This window comes from Terrapene carolina, unplaced genomic scaffold (assembly GCF_002925995.2).
Source record: "Terrapene carolina triunguis isolate 2854851 unplaced genomic scaffold, T_m_triunguis-2.0 Scaffold629, whole genome shotgun sequence".
Classification (NCBI taxonomy): domain Eukaryota; kingdom Metazoa; phylum Chordata; order Testudines; family Emydidae; genus Terrapene; species Terrapene triunguis.
Window position 1 is genome coordinate 2,468,977 of NW_020664980.1, and position 22,702 is coordinate 2,491,678.

A 22,702-nucleotide genomic window follows, 5' to 3' on the forward strand; every position below is an offset into this window, starting at 1 on the left:
TGGAGAAACATGTGGGGGGGAGGGTGGGGGAGGGGGAGCGGTGATGCCAGCCCTGTGTGGGGGGAGGCAGGGCTCGGGTGGGGGGCAGGCAGGGCTTGAGCCAGCAGCAACGCCACCCCAGCCTCGCAAAGGGAGTAGTGAGGGCTCCGGACGCCAGCACCACACGGGGAGGTGGCTCAGGCGAGCGGCTCGGGCCAGCCCTGCGTGGGGGGGAGGGCTTGGGCTAGCCCCATGATGGGGGAGCAAGAGAGAGAGCTTGGGTTAGCCCCACGCCGTGTCCCATTTTCCCTTTGGGAAATATGGTCACCCTAAATACTTGAAGCTAGAAATCTTTCCTCTGGAAATCAAAGCTATTCAAACTTGCCTTTTCCCTTACAAAAAAGGGTTAGAGGTACTGGAGTGTGAATGTTTAGACTGGTATCCAGCTTAAAATGCCAAGTTATTTCTTAAAAACAACTGGCATGGATAAAGGTCAGTACAAACCTATGGAGCAGGAATTTCTTTACTGAGGCTATATCTACACTATGGACCTTACAGCAGCTATGCCGCTGTAAAGTGTCCCGTATAGCCACTGTATGGTGATGGGAGAGAGCTCTCCTGCATAATTAAACCACCCCAATGAGCAGCGGTAGCTATGTCAGCAGGAGAGCATCTCCCACTGACATAGCGCTGTACACACCGGCGCTTTTGTCCGTCGGGGGGTGTTTTTTTTCCACACCCCTGAGCGACAGAAGTTTTACCAACAAAAGTGCTCATGTAGACAAAGCCTTAGTTACAACGAATAGTGGAGATGTTGGCTGCTACAGAGAGGCAATTTGTTTAACTTTGGCTCTGGAAATGACAAGCTTTAGGTGTAGAGTGCTTTATTCTGAATGACAAACTTATCACACTAACTTAAAAAATCTGGTTCTTCGTGCCTAGCTGAGGGCTTTAGTCTTACAATGTTAAGACCCACGACATCCATTATGTGATTTTCAAAAGTACCTACATGTCTAACTCTCCACCTATCTACATCTTTAGGCACCTAAATACCTTTAAAATTCTGGCAGCAAATACAGAAGTACTCTTCTGACAAGCTTTAGCAACTTGTGATGCCACAGATGTATGAAAGTGGGTTTAAGAGCAGACAGTCACAGTCAGAGTTTGCGGTGTAAGTGTAAGATCTCTGTATTCTTGTGCCCTCTACAGGATAAACTTCCTACAGCCTCAATTTCTCACCAATTCTTATTTCAACCCACAAGGTTTTCAGCGTACAAAACTGAATTAAATGGAAACATGAGAAATAAAGCATTACTACAAGTTACAGATGCCAATGTAATTGTAACCAAAAAATGCATCAAAACCCAACAAGTTTCAGAAGATCAGGTATAACCACACACTTGTCAGGAGGTTTGAGCACTTTACCTTAAGCCTTATAGAGTCCAGCAGAGTTATGAATTTAAGCTCCCACACTCATCTTTTGAAGGTGTTGTGGAGGTTTCCTTTCCGTCGAGGTCTTCATAAAGACACTGGATTTATGGCTTATTACTCCAATCTGTAACCCACTAACCCTCCTTTTTTGTCCTATGACTGCAGAGGTGTTAACAGGCCGCTTCACCGGTCTCTTAAGCAGTCATGTAGACAAGCCCCAAGTTGATGCAACTTATGTCGCTCAGGGGTGTGAAAAAGCCACCCCCCTGAGCGACGTAAGTTACATCGACTTCAAGCAGTGTCTACACTGTGCTATGTCGGTGGGAAACTCTCTTCCGTCAGCATAGCTTCCGCCTCTCATTGAGCTGGAGTAATTATGCTGACAGGAGAACACTCTCCATAAGCATCAGTTCATCTGTGCTGATGTTGCCTGGTAGCGTAGACTAGCCCTTAGAATGTGTGTTAACTACCTAAGCTAAACAAACTGTTCCACCTTGTATTTAGCTGTGATACTCTACCTTTCCCAGATCCATATAGCTCGAAAGCTTGTCTCTCTCAACAACAGAAGTTGGTCCAGTAAAAGATATTGCCTCACCCATCTTAAACTTTATAGTTTAATAGTAACTATTTAAATTGTGGTAGCACCTAAAACTCGCTAAACACTTTCCAAATAAGCATACTACAATTATTTGAATAGTTAGCGCAATTCATTTTCTATACAGATATTCCCTTCAAATACAGATTTTTAAAGCTGTGAATGGGCAAAAAAAGGTGATGTAGGAGAAGACAGACAAGAGAACCAAGATGTATTGTGAGAAAGCACTGACCTAGCAATCAGAGACGACCCAGGCCTGCTGATAGTGGGGGGAGGAGGGGCAGAGTGAGGGCAGTTGGCTTCAGCAGTGTAGACAAGCAGCAAATTTAGGGGGTATGTGACCCCGCATGTGCCCCTCCCCAATGCGTCCCCTCTGCTAGCAACACTTCTACAACAGGCTCCTTCAGCAGATGTTGGTCTCAGTGAAATACCTTTTATCATTTATTTTCTAGTTCAACCCTACGCTTTATTACGCTCATTTGAAAACACAAAACTTGTCACCCACCAACTTATTTTTTATCTTCAGTATTTAATCGTTTTAATCTTTGATAAAATAGCTACAGATCAATGGTTACTATCAAAATACCAAGCTGTACTACATGCAAGACCACTATAGACGTCTAACAGTTACTTACCACAGTCCTACCTGTATCAAGTAGCCTAACTCCAAAACCTGGACTGGTTGGTTAACCTTCAATGGACTGCAGAAATGTGTGTCAATGGCAGATCCTGTAGAAAAATAAATAAATCTACAATTAATCTGTTTGCATTTTGCCCCAAGTGAATTGTTCCACAGCTATAGCTTTACTGTGCAAAAAGTAGTATAGCAATATGTATGTAGGCTTTAGTGAGTTAAATGTAACTGACATGCACTGTTCAATTGGCTTCCACTCCCCACCCCGGTCCCCTGTTATGAAAATCTTACAACTGACAACAAGACCGTCAGTTAGTTGCCACTTTTATGTCAATTTTAAGGACAGGCTGAAATCCTCCTCCCTTATTCGATATACCAGGATGTGTTTGTAATTACAAAGGAATTGTCATACCAGATCAGACCCATCATGCATTAAGTGTAACATCGTGGCTCAGACAGGGGCCAACGCTAGATGCTTCAGAGGAAGATGCAAAAAACCCCCTCCTAATACCTAGTAGTTCAAGATTGGTTCAAATTCTGAAGCATGAAGGTTAACATCTCTTACAAAATTTGATAGCATTATCCATTAAAACTTCGGATATTCTTGTCCATTAATATCCAATCCCTTTTTGAATCTTGCTACTTTTTTTGGTCAATGGCATCCTGTGGCAATGAGTTCTACAGTCTAATTATACATTGTGTGAAGAGTACTTCCTTTTATAGGTTTTGAACTTACCACATTTTAATTTCACTTAAAGTCTTTGTTTCTATGAAATAAAGCAGAAGCTCCTGATCTACCGTCTAATACCATTCTTTTTATATACTTCTCTCACGCCTCCTTTTATCTAGTCTTTTCCAAGGTAAATCCCAATCCTTTCAATCTCCTCATACAAGAGTTTTTTTGAAGCAGCTAATCGTTTTCATCTCCCTTCTCTGACCACCCCTTAATTCTGAAATAGCCTTTTTCAGGCTAGGTCTACACTACAACGGGGTTCCGACCTAAGATACGCAACTTCAGCTACGTGAATACCGTAGCTGAAGTTGCGTATTTTAGGTCGGCTTACCTGGTGGTGAGGACGGGGGAAAGCCGACCGCTGCTGCGCTGCCGCCGACTCCGCTGCCGCCTCTTGCCGAGGTGGATTTCTGGAGTCGACGGCAGAGCGATCAGGGATCGATTTTACCGCGTCCTCACGAGACGCGGTAAGTCGATCCCCGATAAACCGATTGCTACCCGCCGGATCGGCGGGTAGTGAAGACGTAGCCTGAGATTGATTCCAAGACCAGAAGGGACCACTGTCATCATGTAGGCTGACCTCTTATATAATACAGGCCACAGAATTTCCACAAAACAATTCCTAGAGCAGATCTTTTAGAAAAGCATTCAATCATGATTTAAAAATGGTCAGTGATGGACAACCCACCATGACACTTGGTAAATTGTTCCAATGGTTAATTGCTTACACTGTTAATGTACGTCTTATTTCCAATCTGAATTTGTCTAGCTTAAACTTCCAGCCATTTGATTGTGTTGTACCTTTCTCTGACAATTTGAAGAGCCCATTATCAAGTATTTGTTACTCATGTAGATACTTACAGACTGCAATTAAATCACCCCTTATCCTTCTTTTTGTTAAGCAAAACAGATTGACCTCCTTGAGTCTATCACAATAAGCATGTTTTTTAATCCGCCAATTATTGTTGTGGCTCTTCTCTGAACCCTCTCTAATTTTTCAAAAATGCTTCTTGAATTGTGGCACCAGAACTGGACACAGTATTCCAGCAGTGGTCATGTCAGTGCCAAATACAGGAGGTAAAATAACCTCCCTACTCCTACTTGAGATTCCCAATTATGCATCTAAGGTCACATTTGGCTCTTTTGGCCACAGCTTTGCACTGGGAGCTCACGTTCTACTGGATTATCTCAGATGACCCCTCAAATCTTCTTCAGAGTCATTGCTTCCAAGGATAGCATCCCGCATCCTATAAATATGGCCTAAATTCTTTGTTCCTAGATGAATGACCTTACCTTTGGCTGTGTTAAAAAGCATATTGCGTGCTTGCGCACAGATACCCAAGTCAGCCAGATTACTCTGCATTAATGCCCTGCCCACTTCATTATTTGCCACTCCTCAATATTGTGAACTTCAGTGATGATTTTATGTTTTCTTCCAGGTCACTGATAATGTTAAACAACATGGGGCCAAGAACAAATCCCTGCAGGACGTGACATGAAACACACCTGCTTTATGAGGATTCCTCATTTAGAATTCTATTTTGAGACCTAGCAGTTAGCCTGCTGTTGATCCATTGAATGTGTACCATGTTCATTTTATATCCTTCTAGTTTTTTTTTTAATCAAAACATCGTGCAGTACCAAATCAAATGCCTTAAAGAAGTCGTAATACATTACATCAGCCATTACCATTAGCAACCAAACTTGTCATAAAAAAAAAAAAAAAAAGGGTGGGGCAACCAGTCCTACACATGCTCTAGACAAGGCCACACCACTGAGTTATATGATGGCATAATATGCTCCACCCCATTCTTTATCTATCCTAACATCTTGTTGGATAGACAAATACAAGCCTACCCAACTGGGTGAATCAACAATACATTTATAAAAAAAATTTTTTTTAAAGGGTGAAGAATAAGACTTAAGAACATAATTTTAGTTTAAGGAACTTCACGTTATCACATCACGTGCTTGGGTCAACAATGTTTAAATGGGTAACGGTTATCAAAAATCTGACAAGTATTTCCTAGTACACATTTTATTTAATTAATTACACAAGCTACAATCTGATCTTGTATATTTAAAAAAGTAAAAAAAAAAAAAACAAATCAGTTATTAGCAAGTTCTAGTCCCACCTCTGAGGAAATTCTATGCATAGAAATGCCAATCAACTCCACAGGAGTCCTGCATATAGGACAGGCATGTTGGTTTCCTAATTAGCAATGGTTGAAGTATAATGTAAAAATCTGAGTTAAATGCATTTACCTTCAATTTGTTCTGTTAATAGATTCCTTAATAAGTCTTGTTTTGACCATAAATGGTTTTAAAGAATACTTTCTTCTCTACCATAAGTGTAACTGCCACATACCAGTAAAAGGGCATTTATAAAATTCAGGTGCAAGACAGCTATAGTCCCATACAAAAGATCTGCAAAAACATGAGAGAAAAAATAAGAGTCCTGAAAAACACACAGGATGATTTCTATTACCTTTTCTTGCTTAGAAAACATGTTCAATTAGTGGTTTTTGGGGCAACTATTTATTCTCTATTCCAAATCTCACACCCTAAACATCCCCATTTCAAGGCCTCTTTCCTATAGAAGCCCTTATCTCGTAAGGCAGATATTGCTCCAAGACTTTATATTTTAGGCAAAGGAAACAAGCTCCAAAAATGAAAACCTTTTTTTATTTCCATTATGGTACTGCCTAAGGCCCCCAATTGGGGTTGGGACCCATTGTGGAGAACACTGTAAAAATACAGAAAAGCCAATTCCTGCCTTGAAGTACTTACAATCTAATGATAGACAGATGAAGGGTCGGGTAATAGGGATACAACACACCAGTGAATGAGCATGGTGAAGAAATGACACTACTGTTACATGTAGCATAGCCTTTTTTAAAAAATTGAGACTAGAAGTAAAAAAGGGGAAGAAAAAAAGTCACAGCTTGTCACCTGCCTGGCCATGATCAGTAAGCAAGGTTTTGTAGGCATCGTGACAGAGCAAATTCTAAGGAGTAATTTGAAGAAGGATAAGGATGAGATTGGATGATCCCCCCCCATGCATAAGGGACAACACGGAAGAAAATGCAGAGGCATTTAAGGAACTAATTGTTGGACATTAAAGGCTAGAAACAGTGGCAGCAGTAGAAGTTCTGATTAACAGATTGGATCAATGGGGGGGGGGGGGAGGGGCGCTATGTTGTGACAAACTTTAATTTTATTTATACTCTGATACAATCCCGCCTTAGAGATCATCAGGTGATATGCATTTGCTCTAAGGGGCTGTAGGATGTGTAACTCACTCCTAGTCTAAAATAATTCTCCACTCATTGCTATTTTTAAATTGAACTTTAGAAAAGGAAAGAGAAGCTCTAAAGATTTAGTATAAATATGGGACCAACACTGGTTCTCACTTTGCATTAGATCACTCTTAACTTGGTTTTACAATTGGCACATTGCAGTTTTATTGTTTCAAATTGTTTCAAAAGGTCGATGGACTGAAATTCATTTTGTTCAGTGCACTGGCAAAGGTGCATTAAAATAATTAGTTTACCCTTTAAATAAAAAGTTATGAAATGCTTTGCCGTTTTCTGCAAAACACAAATATACTCACAGTTTGCTGACCACATTACTTCATACTGGCTCTTACAGAACTGTAATGCTCTCCACAGAGAAACTGTATCTTCTCTCCAGCTGCTTCAGCAATATTCGTTAACTATAAGGCAAGCAAAAGCCTGCACTTACAGGGACACACGCGCGCACACACATTTTTCAGAAGAAAAGTGATATAGCTCTTTTTGTGATGGTTGTAATTTTTTGGAATGGTTCTTCAGTTTTCCAATTTTTTTAAGTTAGAGTTATTTGTAGCTTTTTCTTTTTTCTTTTTTTTTAAATGTTGAACCATTCCATATTATATCTTTATTGCAAAAAGTCAACATGCATCTTAGAAATTCAGATTGTAATCAATAAAACAAACATTACATATATGAATTTAAATGTATAAACAGTTAGAAATTCAACAATATCTCCTATTATACTATTACACAAGTTCACAATTTTGTAAAAACTATAGTACAAGTTTACTATACATCGAGAGGAACTTATATTCCTTTTCACATGATTTTGTTAAAAACTGTTGAAACATTTTCATCATAAATGGGCAAGTGTTTTCAAATGAATCTTTTCAGCTCATGGGCTTTGTGATGCTTAAGAACTTAATTTGATGATAAAGAAATGAAGAATAATTCTTCATACCAAGGTTTAATGTTTAGCATATACAGTTGTATTGTCTGTAAACTAGGCTTTAATTTGGTAACATTTTATTTTAAATTTCCTATACATATGTTGCTTGGTATTCATATATAGATATAGTACTGATTAGGAATTAAGTCAACTGTACTTTCTGAAGGTGTACATTATAATTTCATAATAAAAATAAAATGTTACCATAAAAAAATAAAATGGGCACTCTCAGTTGCCTACTTAAAAATAAACAATTTAGTATTACCTACTAAGCCCTAAAATACAACACAGGGAAATCCTCTAGCTTTGGCAAAATGAAGGTCACTTTCAAACAGCTTTCCCACTCCTTAAATACCAGAATTAAGTCAATTACTGTTATATTATTGGGAATATAAGTGATAGGCAGCATAATAGCATGTTTTAAATACACAAGCTAAGTTCAGAGGCACAACTCACTTTTGTGCTTCAATGCTTAGAAATCATGTTTGGGATGTCACTTGAGGATTTATGTAAGGCTACCAATGTGTATACCAAAAGAAAATGTTATATAAATCTCTCCAAAGCCCATTAAATAAATCTTCCTCCCTTGCCTCTCGCCTATCTCACCCAACTAAAAAAGCCAATACATATGAGCAAGGGCAAAAGTGTCTCTCAACAAAGTGTGCCGATAAGATGTGTCCTTTTAGAGCTAAAACCATATGAAAAGGAAACCCCATTCTGTTTAACTGTGTCAAAGGCTACTGAAATTTCTCTTACAGCTTCATTCGTTCACTGTAATCTTCAGTTTCCAAATACAAAAATACAACAATTCTTATTGAAATCTATACGCTGGTAGTTTTAGTACACAAAAAGCAAAATATTTACAAAATTATACAGTTTAAGAAAAAACTCTGTACAAAAAAAATATATAAATCCTTTGTTCCCTCTATCATTTTTTAAACCGTCAGGACTCAAACATCTGCTGTAATGGATCTTTCAAAATATACACTGAGCCACAGACATTAAGAAAATATTAGAGATGGTGGGAGAAGAGCAAGGATTATTCTTCTAGGTTCAAAGTATTAATGTTTTTTCATCATTCCTTCATAAATTTAATTTAAACTCAGCATTAGTAGGAATGCAGTATTTAACTAGAAAATGGAAGTCTTAATATGAAGGGGGAAAATATTGAAGGACATATTCCCTCCAACTGACACCGAAACTTAAAGCGATAAAGTTTTGGCTTCTTTTACATATTACCACAGCAAAAGGATATTCAAATGGAGAGGAAGAGTACAAGGGGCAACTTGAAAGAACACGACTTCAAGTAACTAGCTATGTTCAGCCTAAATTAAAATTTCTGGTACATGTTGTATTTATTTTGAATCAGGAACCAGTTGCCAAATACTCTGGTGTGCTAAATATCTGAAAGCAATATATGATTTCTAAAGCCAAGAATGTATGCATTTGGTACATGTATATAACAAGCTGTTTAGAATCCCAGCAGTTGGTAAGAGTGTTTGCTCTGCTCCTTCAAACTGACATTCAGAATGCAAAGACACTATTTTACATGGCTACTTACATAACAGATAACTCCAACTGTACAAAGCGTACAGTACAGATGCCTACAGAGTGAAGGAAAGCCTACTGGATAATGTATTTATGCTCACGAATAGCAAGACCCACATAACAGAGTTATGAAGATCTATGGCTCTTGAGGGTCTAAACTTCTTAGCCCCATTTCTACCAAAATCACCATCATTTCTTTTTTGGTGTTTTTTTGTTTTAAAGTGGTATAAAGACAAAGGCAATTGAAAATTTCATAGTGTCTGTCTTACCTGCTTTTAAACTAAACTGCACTTTAAGATATAAATACAAATAGTTTTCCTAAAGTGAGTTTTAAACACTAGTCTTAAGAATCATATCACTTAAAGTGCTGGTTTAGTATAATAGGATATCGACCTTCCATGGGCCAAAAAACAATAAAACTTGCTCTGAACACTGTATGGGTTTGGCCCGAATATTAATAAAAGTGAGAGACTTGGTCACATTGCGGAGGTGGGAGAAGAGGGTTCTCATGGTTGATTGTTTTAGAACTCTACACAGTTTAACAGGATTGACATTTACCAATACTGACAATGCAATAAATCAACAGCCTGGATTAAGCTTGAATCTTGTATCCAAACTGTAAGAAGGAATTGACACTGACAGTGAAAGAATGGAAACAATATGCTAATGACACAGATATCAGTGTCACTGCTAATGTTTCACAGTGAAACAGGATTTAAAGCAATTTACAGTGAACTAGTACCAGGCGGTATCATACTAATACCCTGTTAAAGTATGCAAGAGGAAACAGAAGACAAAACACTAGAATGCAGAAAAGTTGGGGTCTTCTACACTGAAGTTGTGTGTGGCTCTCAAGACAGGTCTTGAAGCAAAAAATGAATTCAGACACAAATATTTCCTACAATAGCTGACTTCACATGTAATAAAATGCTACCCTTTTTGAGTTAGCAAACATGAAGCAATTGACATTTAATGAAAATGTGTCTGCAGCTCTCTCCTGCAACCCTATAATATTACTAAATAAAACCTGTAACATTTTTTCATTCATATCTAATAAATCAAAGCATTAAAAAACAAGATAATACAGGTGGTGTGAAAAAGGGGCTTGACAATATTGATAAGTTTCTTCTTTATAGGAGGACTACCACCACTGATGATCTTTATAACTCTGTAAAAAGTCATTGGGCCTTTGGCTGACCTAGTATCACAGCTAAGTATCTGACATGTTCATATCACAAACTTGTTCTCACTTGAAATCTACTGTGTGTTTTGAAAAGTAAAATAAAATAAAAATTTTTGGCTCATCAACTTTCTTAAATAAATTTTTAAAAGTTGTAGTTCAAACTATATTCCTAAAACTATACAATTCCAAATCAAGTTTCATCTTCTCCAAGAACGGGATTCATCTTCATCTTCATCATCATCGTCATCATCTTCGTGCAAAAATAAATCTGAGGTTTCAGTCTCCTGGATGAAGACAAAATTGTAGTCTGGTTTTAGAGATGACACGACAATGCACTTCTATATGTAAGAGGCAACATACTATATAAAGCAGCAGCAGCATCTTGATATTATTTTAGGGTTGGGTTTACACAATGGCTTCTAGATACTATTTGAAAGGATTCCTCATATAATATGCATAAACAATGTGTTGGCTCTAAAAGAAGGAGCTGTGTCCCCTCCTCAATGGCATCAGCATGTTGCAAAAATAGTAGGATCTTTTTCATTTAAGTGAAATAAAATTCTTTACTAAGGGGAGAATAATTTGCAACATTCCAATTAAGTTCTGGTTAACAATATATCCATATCCCTCCACGTCAAGGGACAGAAACAATTATCCAACTTAAACATTGCTTGGTTCAGGATGGCATGTGATATGAGGAAGCAATACATTCTTTAAACTTAAAGATTATGTACTTTGCACATTTTTGTTGCTCTAAAGGGGTTTTGCACCATCTGGCCAGGATTAATAATACAAAATGTATCATCTAGTACCAATAATTAAGACTAGTAACTTCACCTTCTTACTACATTGATTCTAGTAAATATGGGATTGTTAATGTTGAATTAGAGTCTCTTGCAAATATCTAGTAGTTTACAAGTCAAAGGGATAATCTTATCTTGAGATGTGAATAATTATTTCTACCGAAATTTATAAAGAATACTATTTTGCCCCCATCATAAGGGAGGGAAAAGGGTAGGAAGGAAACAGCCACCAGTTGACAAATCTAATACTGTACTATGCTGCTTCTGAGCAGTCTTTATTAACTGTAGTTGGTTCTCAGAAATGAGTACTTTCCTTTGCAGACCAGGCTAAGGCAAGTTTGTTTATCCACCAATCATTTATAAGTGCCCAAATCAGGGGCAAAAAAATAAAAATAAAAATCAGGTACTAGAAATGAAGGAATTTACCCCATATCAGAACTGCTGATGTGCACCTTTAACAATCAGCACACAGAGAACTCAATTGTTTGGTCCTGATCGTTTATACAGGTATGCATATTTTACTCAAAAATACATATTGCTCTCTTCAGGATGCACGTGCAGGTACAATATCCAAGTAAGGTTTCAACATTTCTATCTTGTAAGAATTACTGTGAACTTTGACACAATATCATCAGACAATTTCCACAGCAAATAGAGAGAAAACATTCTACGCAACCAAAAATCCCTACACTATTAGGAATCCTGTGAAAATGGATAAGCCACTATTCCAATGCACTACAGTACCTCTTCCTTGGACTCCTCTTCCTCAATTTCTGTGGACACAGACGGTACCTTAGGTTTGTGCCATGATATCTGTAGTCTTCGGTCTTTGAATCTTGATCCTTGGTTAGCAGCCTGGGTTTTATTTTAGATGTGTTTTTAAAAGGAATTAAAAACATATGGTTCATAAGCGTAAAGAAACAAGGTAACCAATAGTGAGCTAGATACTTTAATCAGAAGAGGTTATCCCCTTAAGAAGTGTCAGTGTACACCTCCCAAATCTATGCTACACAACTACCACCTCCCACTCCCATAAGGATATTTCTGAGCAGCAACTTCAACACAGCTCCTAATTGGCGGGGTCACTGTATGTACATTGGCATTCTGGGAACAGCGACAGGGCTCAAAGATAGCTTGGCTGGAAGACTCCAGCGTTGAAGCTCCGTCAATGCTGAGTTCACCAACCATTTAACTAATGGCAACAAATATCCACGCTGTCCATTCCAGACTGGTATGGAACAAAGCACCCCGAAGAAAGTTCAACTAGTACATTGTACCAAAGAGTAGGATTCTTACCCTCAAATTACAGGAAGAGTTCCCTTACTGAACTTACATTTTCAGCTTCTGAGCGGGACTTAAAAGTCAGAACGACACTTAAAGGAGAATCCTCTTCTTGGAGGTCTTCAATATCTCCAAATTTCTGTGAAACAGATGTACAATAAGAAAAATCATCATTAAACAGGTGTGCTAGTCGGACAAACCATCATATTGTAACACGGGCCTATTCAAAGCTGAAATTTAAATATGGCTTTTTTGGTGGAAGGAAGAGATAGCCTGAGGCTAGAAAGGTGTCACAGCTTGTACCATCTAGCAGCACTGTATAGCCTCGAGCCTGTCTCCCAAGAAACAGATTTAAATTACTTGCAATTAAAATTCACTGCTCAACTAGGAACACACATCCGCCCCCTACAAAAAGGGGCCTTCACTTACCAGCGTGTTAAGAATTCTTTTTTCCCCTTAATCCGCTCCTTCACACACATACACACCTCTCCCCCATCACATAACTTCTCTAGTCCCATGAAGTAGTTCCTTTGGAGCTCATTAATTTGCAAAAGGGAAATTGTTCAGCAAGAGAACCATAGCACTCTGCCAGAAAACAGAAGCTTGATCAATCCACTATCACTAGATCAATCAAATGTTTACATTTTACAACTAACCAACTCCCTTTAATCTGAGTATTAGAGTGGCAATAACACTGGATCACAATACTAGAGAACTAGATTGTACACTAAAGCCAATCTTGCTGAAATGAGAGCAACTTACAAACTTTCATACTGTATTTGTCTTCAATACAAAAAGGATTTGTTGTCAGTGAAAGCATTTCTTGAATCGTAGTCTGAGTAGGAGAATGAAAATTATTCTTGTCTTCTACCTTAAATTTTATGTAGAAAACTATTAAGCTTCTTGGAAACACTTTATTAACTCAGGTAATAGAAACCATGGTATGCCAAATCTCTTACTGCAGGTCTAACAGCTGATGCTGCTGAACTAGCAGAGAACATTTTCATAAGAATGTAAGTCACTTAGAAAACGGGGAGAATTCCCAGAGGATGGGCACTATAGTGCAGTACTTCACGTTCAGCTAAAAAATACTAGAGCTGGTTGAAAAACAAAACATTTTTTCATCAGAATTTACCAGTCCATTGAAATCTAAAGTGTTTTGCAGATATAGTTCTATTTCTAGGCTCTCTCCCCCCCCCCCCCCCCCCCCCCCCCCCCCCCCCCCCCCCCCCCCCCCACGCCCCCCTGCCACCCCAGGCCTGGGCTCTCTCCCCCCCCCCACCCCACCCGCAGCCCCTGCCACCCCAGTCCTGGGCTCCCCCCCCACCAGTGCTGACTCCGCCCGCTCCCCCCTCGCCTCCAGCCGGTCCGGCGCTGGCAGGGTCGGGGTAAGCAGCGGGGCTCCTGGGCTGCACCTCAGCCCAGGGTCCCTCCAGCCAGGGCTCCCGCCTCCAGGACCGGCCAGGACCTGGGAGTGCAGAGCCGGGGGACCACCCGGCAGGGGGCTGAGGAGCCGGGGCAGGGTAGCCCCAGAGGGAGCAGAACCCTGGAGAGCTGGACGCGGGCCCCACACGGCAGCACCCCACCCTCTATGGCCCTGCTGCTGCTTCTGGCCACCCTGCCGCAGTCCCTGGGCAGCTCGGGCCGGTTGCGGCGCTGGGGGGCAGCGGTGCTGTGGCACCTGCAGGCGGCTCCATGTGCCCCGTGGGGTGGCCCCCAGCCCGAGTGTCCCCCGCTCTGAGCCTGCCCGGCCCAGCCACAAGGTGCGGGCGCTGCTCCCCCGCGGCGTGAACTGCAGTGGCCCCAGGGCGCGACGCACTGCTGCTGCCAGGGCCGGCTCTAGGCTTTTGCCGCCGGAAGCAAAAAAATTGCCAGAATGCCGCCCTTGAAAATGTGCTGCCCCAAGCACGTGCTTGGTTTGCTGGTGCCTAGAGCTGGCCCTGCTCTTATTTCAGGAGCCCAAGAGAACCCGCCCTGGTCACATGGCAGGCAGGCAAGTTGGCAGGAGGACTGCCTCAGAGTCCTGAACCCTAGGTCTACCAGGGTTTGCAGCTCTGGGTTAACCCACCATATGGGGCACAGCCACGATTCCATTCCCTTCTACAGAGAACTTTGAAATTTTTGGTTTTAGTTCAATTTGGAATAAAATCAATTTCTGAAATATGAAAATTCTCTGTGAAATGAACTACCTTTCTCTACTCAACTCTAATAAATGGTTCTTAATATTGCCCAGTTTTTCCATATCACCACTGTCTCTTTGCAAAAGTTTAGGTATTCTTTGCATTAACTTGGTCAAGGTTCAATGTCATGTTTCACAAACATGGCATGTGTTTCAATTGCTCAAAAAGTTAATCGGCTTCTCATTTACGAAGTGCCAGGATGCAGAAGACATTTAGGAAAATTTAACATGATAAACGGATATTAATTTAGTTGTGTCCCATACTGACATTGGATGCAACAGTTCACAACCCAACAAAGGGACCTGAAAGCTGCAATATGAACTTCCTACAAAGTTAAATTTGTGAAATTGCTGCTTTGCTTGGAAAAAAGACAGACAGTTACCTTTTCCATAACTGGTGTTCTTCGAGATGTGTTGCTTATGTCCATTCATTATTAGGCGTGTGTACTCACCACATGCACCAGTACTGGAAGTTTTTCCCTCAGCAGTATCTGTAGGGGACCGGCTCTGGCACCCTCTAGAGTGGCACACGTATGGCATGGTACAAGGGGCGCCGCCCACCCTCAGTTCCTTCTTGCCCGAAACTCCGACAGTGGGGAAGGAGGCGGGTCATGGAATGGACATGAGCAACACATCTTGAAGAACACCATTTACGGAAAAGGTAACTGTCTTTTCTTCTTCGAGTGCTTGCTCAAGCCCATTCCATATTAGGTGACTCCCAAGCAATACCATCAGAGGCGGGTAGGAGTTCACGGACGCGTAGATAGCAACACAGCTCTGCCGAACCCAGCGTTGTCTTTGGCCTGCTGAGTGATGGCATAATGTGCTGTGAGCATGTGAACAGAGGACCACGACATGGTGCTACAGATGTCCTGGATAGGGATGTGAGCCGGCAAGGCCACAGAGGACGCCTGAGCTCTAGTGGAGTGGGCTCTGACAATTGGTGGTGGTGGGACCCCTGCCAGGTCGTAACAGGTCCTTATGCAAGAGGTGATTCAGTTGGAAATCCTCTGTGAGGATACCAGAAGGCCCTTCATCCTATCCACTGTAGCGCTGAAGAGCTGAGTTGATTTATGGAAAAGCTTGGTGCGTTCTAGGTAAAAAGCCAAGGCCCTTCGGATGTCCAGCACATGAAGACAACTCTCTTGTCTGGTCTTGTGCGGTTTGGGACAGAACATCTGGAGGAAGATGTCCTGGTTCATATGGAAGGGAGACACCACCTTCAGCAGGAAGGCTGGGTGGGGCCGCAGCTTAACCGTGTCTTTGTAGAAGACCGTGTACAGACATTCTGAGGTCAAGGCTTTAATCTCAGAGACTCATCTCGCTGATGTCACTGCCACCAGCAAAGCGACTTTCCATGACAGGGAAAGGGATCAGGAGCCCAGCGGCTCAAAGGGAGGGCCTCTGAGCCTAGAGAGGGCCAAGTTAAGATCCCACTGCAGAACAGGGGTCCGTACCTGCAGGAAGAATCTGACAGTCATGTCATGAGAAAACACTGTCTGGCCCTGGATCGGCAGGTGAAAAGCGGAAATGGCCGCAAGATGCACTCTAATGGAAAAGTGTGTCAGGCCCTGGTTCCTCAAATGAAGCTGGTAGTCTAAGACAGGCTGTATGGAAGAACGTGAGGGAGATACACCTCGCTCGGATGCCCAGCGGGAAAACCGTGTCTGCTTGGCCAGGTAAGTCAGTCTGGTTGAGGGCTTCCTACTCCCCAGGAGAACCTGTTGGACCTCCTCCAAACAGGTCCGCTCCTCCGGGTTCAGCCATGCAGCATCCACGCGGAGAGGTGGCGGGATGTAAGGTTTGGGTGTAAGAGCCAACCGTGGTCCTGTGACAGCAGGTCCGGTTGACTGGGCAGGGGCCAGGAAGGGACCGCTGTCAGGTTCACGAGCGTGTCGAACCAGTGCTGGCAAAGTCATGCCGGGGCAATCATAACCACCTTTGCCTTGTCTCTCTTGATCTTTGCCAGGACCCTGCTGATGAGAGGAATTGGAGGGAACGCATACATTAGGCTCCCCGATCATGACAGGAGTAAGACATTGGAGATGCAGTCCTTGCCCAGACCTTGCAGAGAACAAAACTGATGACATTTTCTATTTTGCCTGGTGGCGAACAGGTCCACTTGGGGAGTTCCCCACCGCTGGAAGATCATGTAGGCTACCTCCAGGTGGAGTGACCACTTGTGGTGAGAGGAGACGGCCCTGCTGAGGTGATCTACTAGTGTGTTCTTGATGCCAGGGAGGTGACAAGCCTCCAGGTGGATCTCGTGATTGATGCAGAAGTTCCAGAGACAGACTGCCTCTTAGCAGAGAGTTGACGAACATGCTCCCCCTTGCCTGCTGATATAGAACATTGAGGCTGTGTTGTCAGTCAGAACTCTAACCATCTTGCCAGACAGGTGAGGCAGGAAGACACTGCATGACAAGCAGACCACTCTGAGTTCTTCAACGTTTATGTGTAGTGTCCTCTCCTTTGGGGACCACATATCCTGGGTCTGGAGATCTCTAAGGTGCGCACCCCAGCTGAGGTCCGAGGCATCCGAAACCAACTTGACTGAGTGAGGGGGGTTGTCGAACGGAACTCCCTCTAGGACCGTCTCGCGATCGGTCCACCATCGCAGCGAGGTGAGTATTGCCAGAGGGAGGATAACCATCTTTTCCAGGTGATCTTTGGACTGGGAATAGACCATCGCCAACCATTGCTGCAGGGACCGCATCCGGAGCCTGGCATAGCGGACGACGTATGTGCACGCTGCCATGTGACCCAGCAGACACAGGCTGTAGTTAGGGGGAACGCGGACACCTCCGTGATAAGGTTTGTCAATGTCCGAAACTTTTCTAGAGGCAGGAATGCCCTCGCGCAGGTCAAGTTGAGCACCACTCCAATGAATTCTATCCTTTGCACTGGAACTAACGTAGATTTTGTTGTTGTTGTTCACCAGTACGCCCAGGGAGTGGCACGTGGCTTGCAGCACCATGACATCCTTTTGGACATGACCTGGAGCTGCCTTTGACCATCCAGTCGTCGAGGTATGGGTAGATCTGGATACCCCGGCATCTGAGGTAAGCCGCCACCACCAACATGCACTTGGTAAACACCCTCAGTGCTGTCGCTAGGCCAAACGGGAGGACTGTAAATTGGTGAATCGGAGAAAACGTCTGTGTCCTTGGAAGATCGCTATGTGGAAGTATGCGTCCTTTAGGTCGAGGGCGGCATACCAGTCTCCCAGATCCAGGGAGGGGATGATAGAGACCAGGGAGACCATGCGGAACTTCAGCTTCTTTAGGTACTTGTTGAGGTCTTGCAGGTCCAGAATGGGACACAGAGCACCCTTGGCCTTTGGGATAAAAAAGTATCAGGAATAAAACCCCTTGTTCCTGTACTTGAGAAGAACCTCCTCAACTGCACCCAGCTGCAGTAACCCTCGAACCTCCTGCACGAGGAGATTCTTGTGAGAAGGGTCCCTGAACAGGGACAGGGAAGGTGGGGGTAGAAAGAAACTGAAGGGCATAGCTCTGCACCACTGAACCACTGGGTCCTGAACACAAGGTTATAGCAGTCCATAGGGAGGAAAAAGTAAAGGCGGTTGGAAAAAAACGGGGAAGGTGGATCCGGGGAATAGTCTGGTAGGTCATCCTCGGGCACACCCTCAAAAAGATTGCTTGTTTTGGGTGGAGCCTGACTGAGCCGAGGGTGGAGGAGGGTGGTTCGGGTGGCGTTTCTAGCCCTTGGCCTTCTTGTGAGGCGGGTCCTGCCGAGCCTGGCTCCCTTGTCCCTGAGGCTGTTGTGGTTTGAACTGCTTACATGCCGGGCCTGGGACGTAAACCCTCAGAGTTTTCAGGGTGGTATGCAGCTTGCTGTTTGTCTGCTCTGCAAATAGGGCCTTGCCGTCAAAGGGAAGGTCCTGCATCAACTGCTGAGCCTGAGAGGAGCAGCCAGGAAGCTCGCTGCATTGAGATGGCAGAGACCATGGTGCGGGTGGCAGAGTCCGCCACATCTGAAGCTGCCTGGAGGGCTGCTCTGGCCACATCCATGCCCTCCTTGAGGATCGCTCAGAATTCCTTCCCGGACCCTTTGGGAAGCAAAGCCTCAAACTTGGCCATGGTCTGCCACATGCTGTAATCATAGTGGCCATGGAGGGCTTGGTGACTGGCCACTCAATTGCAGGCTGGAAGACTAATAAATTTTGCGTCCAAAGAGATCCAGCCTCCTTGAGTCTTTGTTTTTGGGGGTAGCCCCAGGTTGAGCTTGCCTCTCCCTGTGGTTAACTGCCTCAACCACCAGGGAATTGGGGGCCGGATGGGAATATAAGTACTCATGCCCCTTGGTTGACAGTAAGTACTTGCACTCGGCCCTTTTGGAGATGGGGGGCAAGGAGGAGGGAGTCTGCCACAGGGCATTAGCAATCTTAGATACCCCCTCATGAAGGGGTAAAGCCACCCTGGCAGGGGCCGGGGAGCAGAAGACATCAAACAGGGAGTCCGAAGGCTCCTCCAATTCCTCAGCCTGAAGCCCCAGGTTAGATGTGACGCTCTTCGATAGTTCCTGGTGAGCCTTGGCGTAATCCTGAGGAACTGGGTGAGGTGGCTCGGGGATAGCCTCGTCTGGCAATGATGAGGATGATGCCGGTACCGCGGGATCCTCGACGTCCAATGGTGGTCCAGCAGGCTGCTCCCCTGGGTCCCTCCTGGACCTGTGGGGTCCTTCCCCCCAAAGTCTCGAGGGGGTCAGGATGTCGAGGCTGCTGGCCTGTCTGAGGCTCCCGACACTGAACCGGCAGCCTGGGAAGGTTGGGAGGACCCCCAAGGGTTCCATGGCGCTGACTACTGCGCTTGGGGCCATGGGACAGGTATCGATGCTGATGATGTAGGCAGCACCGCAGGCATTGGAGGCTGCCCAACAGTTCGGGAAGCCTGCTCCGTGCCAAAAGCTATAGCCAGAGTGGTCGCGACCAGGATTGGGCGGAGCGGTTGCTCTTATCTGACCGGTGCCGGTCGCTGCACCTGGAGTAGACCTGTCCAAGCGAGACGAATGTCTTGGTCGGGGACTGATGGTATTCGGCAGATTGGCATCGGAAACCTGGCAATCTACGCCTTACGCTACCCGACTGGTACCGGGACGTCAAGCGGGACGGGGAGCTATCACGGGCTGGTTGCTGGGAGGATCTTCCCAAAATCGGCGATCCCCGTCTCCGAGACCAATGACAGGAGACTGGTGACCGGTGGCTTCGATCCCCCGATCAGTCCCAGGATTTGTACTGAGCTCTTGGTGACGTGAGGGGTTGGTCTCGGTGCTCCTGCCGGGGGGGTGCATGCCTCAGTGAGTCTGCACCAGGCTACTGGTGAAATATGTCTCAAATCTTGCTGTCGGTGCCCAAGGTCCAGGGACCAAAGAGGGCTCCACTAGTTAGCTTGGGATCTACTCACCACAAGACATGCATTTCAAGTGTTTGAGTACGCATTCAAATCTACGCACCTGGACATCCATAGAGACTGCAGTGCAGATATACCAGATATGCTAAGTTTTATATTCGGGCTTGCCAGGATTACATTTTTATCAGTAAATGTCAATTTCACCATACACACACAAACCAATAAAAAAAGATTTTCCTTGATAGAAAAAATTTACAGATAGGTAATTAAGAAAAATGCTGCTTGAGAACTTTTTAGAGTAAAAATCTAGTGATGTATACTTTTGAATTAGGCTTGTTCCAAATGGACTAGCAAATGAATAAAAGTAGGTATGACTTGTTGATTTAAGGACATTCACTTTGTTTATTTTGACATGTGACGTTGACAATTTCTGTTTTAATGGTTTATAAAGATTTAAATTTTTGAATGCCAACATCTAGAGTCATTAACCGTCTGCCCCTCCATAATTTCCTGCAACTGTGAAAATATAAAATTGATAAAAAGCAAAAAAACAGAACAAAAACCACCACCCCCACTTCAACATCGATATCCACTGAAATTATAAAAAATAAAAATTGAATTTTGCCAAGCCTTGTTACATTTAATAATCCAAATCCCAATTTTGGAAAGCAAAATTATATAGTTAACTTGTTCTATGATATTGCGATAGTGATATGACTTATCTGTATTATGGAAATCTGAATACAGATTCTCACATCTTCAAGATGGAGGGGGAGGGGGGAAGGTTTGCACATGAAGTTGCTTGAGTTCCTCCATTGGAAGATGCTAAAGAAACACCAAGTCTTGTATCTGCAGTACAAAATCATGACTACATTTTTTTCCAGTTTAAGTTATCTATCCAGAGCTGACTTACAGAGAAATGTTGTAATAATTCATCTTTCTCCTCTTCTACGAAGCCACCGACAGTTAGAGCTTTGGGACGGTGATCCACCACCATATGATTCAATGTGCCCCTTCCTCTCCCACCACGACCTCGTCCTCTTCCTCTGCCCTGAGCAGATATCGCCTTTCCTCGACCTACAGGCAAGATACCTAAACGGGCAGCCTGTTAAAAAGAAAGGCACAGTGGGCAAAGCTTTTTTCAGCTTTCAGGGGAGTTGAAAGCTTCATGTCACAGACATGAAGCACTGGGGCAGCACTCCTTACAAACTCACCTCAACCTGTAGTTGACTGAGCTTTTTCCGCAACTCTGTTGTATCTTCTCCAGAAGACAATCTTTTATGAAAGTCCAGTTCTGCATCTAAAAGCTCCTTTTGTGCCTTAAAAAAAAATGGGGATATTAGTACTTATCCTCTAAACACCTTATTCCATTTTCTTTAGCCACAAACTTTAGAAAAATCCCCCAGTATCCTAAGCCCAATGGTTCATGCCCAGTAGAAGAAAATGATGTTCAACTCTGAAGAAGACAATTTGAATTCCTGTGTTGAAATACATACAATGCCAGGCTAGTCAAGTTCCTTTGGACAAGCAAACTATGATTTCAGTGATCTCTTCTCAGTTGATCATTGAACTATATGGATCAAAAGTAACTTTCAAAAAGTTATTTTCTATTGGAGTTGATGTATTTGCCCATGCTTATACTTATCAGTAGGTATTTGGTTATAAGGATCACAGTGAAGTAATTTTTGAGGTTTTCACAGGTATGAAAGGATTTTATACTAAATGCTGCAGGAGGACAACTTTACTGCTTGTGGAGTGCCAGTTAGTAGTCATTTATATTCCCACTAATCTATCTTGGCCTTTAAATGCTGGTAGAACTTGCTTCGTCATTGTATCTAAAGCTTTTGCTTATACCTTTCCAATATGGAAAGTTCAAACAAGTCGCAGCAATTAAAAACAGTATCCCTAATGCTTTTTAAATAGCTGTATTACTGTAAACACTGTGTTACAAGTTATTGAATTAGAAAAGTAATCAATACCTTCCTGTATCATTCATGCAATACAAACCAGCATGAACAGTAACTCCCCACTTAATGTCCTCTCGCTTAACGTTGTTTTGATCTTACGTCCCTGCTCAATTACAGAACATGCTTCATTTAAAGTTGTCCAATGCTTCACTATAATGACATTTGGCTGCAGAACCCGCGGACCAGCGCCTTCCCCCTCCTCCCCCGACCTCCTGCCTGCGAGCCAGCTGATTGCTGCGGGCAGGGGAGGGAGGAGGGGAGCCTGCGCGCTGAGTCCTCGCTCCTCTCCCCTCCTTCCTGCCCCCTGAATGTCACAAGCCAGCTGATTGCCCCTGGGGGGTTGGGAGAACGAGGACACGGTGCACTTCCCCCGTCCCTCCCCTGCCACCTGCCCGCGGCAATCAGCTGGCTTGCGGTGTTCAGGAGGCAGGGGGAGCAGGGCCGGCTCCAGGCACCAGTCCACCAAGCATGTGCTTGGGGCAGCGCCTGGAGGGGGGCGGCGCGGCGGGGTGCTCCGGCCGGTCGGGGAGAGCGGAGAGCCCCGGCCGGGCTCTCCGCCCTCCCCCCGGCGCTCCGGCCAGTCGGGGATTGCGGGCCCGCGGCCGGGCTCGGCGCCCTCCCCTCCCCTGCCGCAATGCTCAGATTACTATAACAACTAGGTATACCAGTTCCCTGTGTACCAGTGTCCTAAAGCGTATTAGCTTTCCACTTTGTTCTATCCCCATGCTTCACTGTCCACTCTAAAAGATGAGGTG

General features: G+C 43.8%; 1 protein-coding gene across 2 annotated transcripts in view; it reads right to left on the reverse strand.

Annotated features, from left to right (window-relative positions):
• Window positions 1-5,510: 5,510 nt before the first annotated feature.
• RBM27 (RNA binding motif protein 27) overlaps window positions 5,511-22,702 on the reverse strand; it is a 44,267-nt gene continuing 27,075 nt past the window's right edge. For both annotated transcript variants that reach the window (XM_029913405.1, XM_024199369.2), the window contains exons 17-21: window positions 21,195-21,299; window positions 20,894-21,085; window positions 12,482-12,568; window positions 11,893-12,003; window positions 5,511-10,629 (exon numbers count right to left, since the gene is read on the reverse strand). In XM_029913405.1, the coding sequence (XP_029769265.1) occupies window positions 10,543-10,629; window positions 11,893-12,003; window positions 12,482-12,568; window positions 20,894-21,085; window positions 21,195-21,299 (582 nt within the window). In that variant the 3' untranslated portion in view covers window positions 5,511-10,542. The remainder of the gene's footprint in view (window positions 10,630-11,892; window positions 12,004-12,481; window positions 12,569-20,893; window positions 21,086-21,194; window positions 21,300-22,702) is intronic.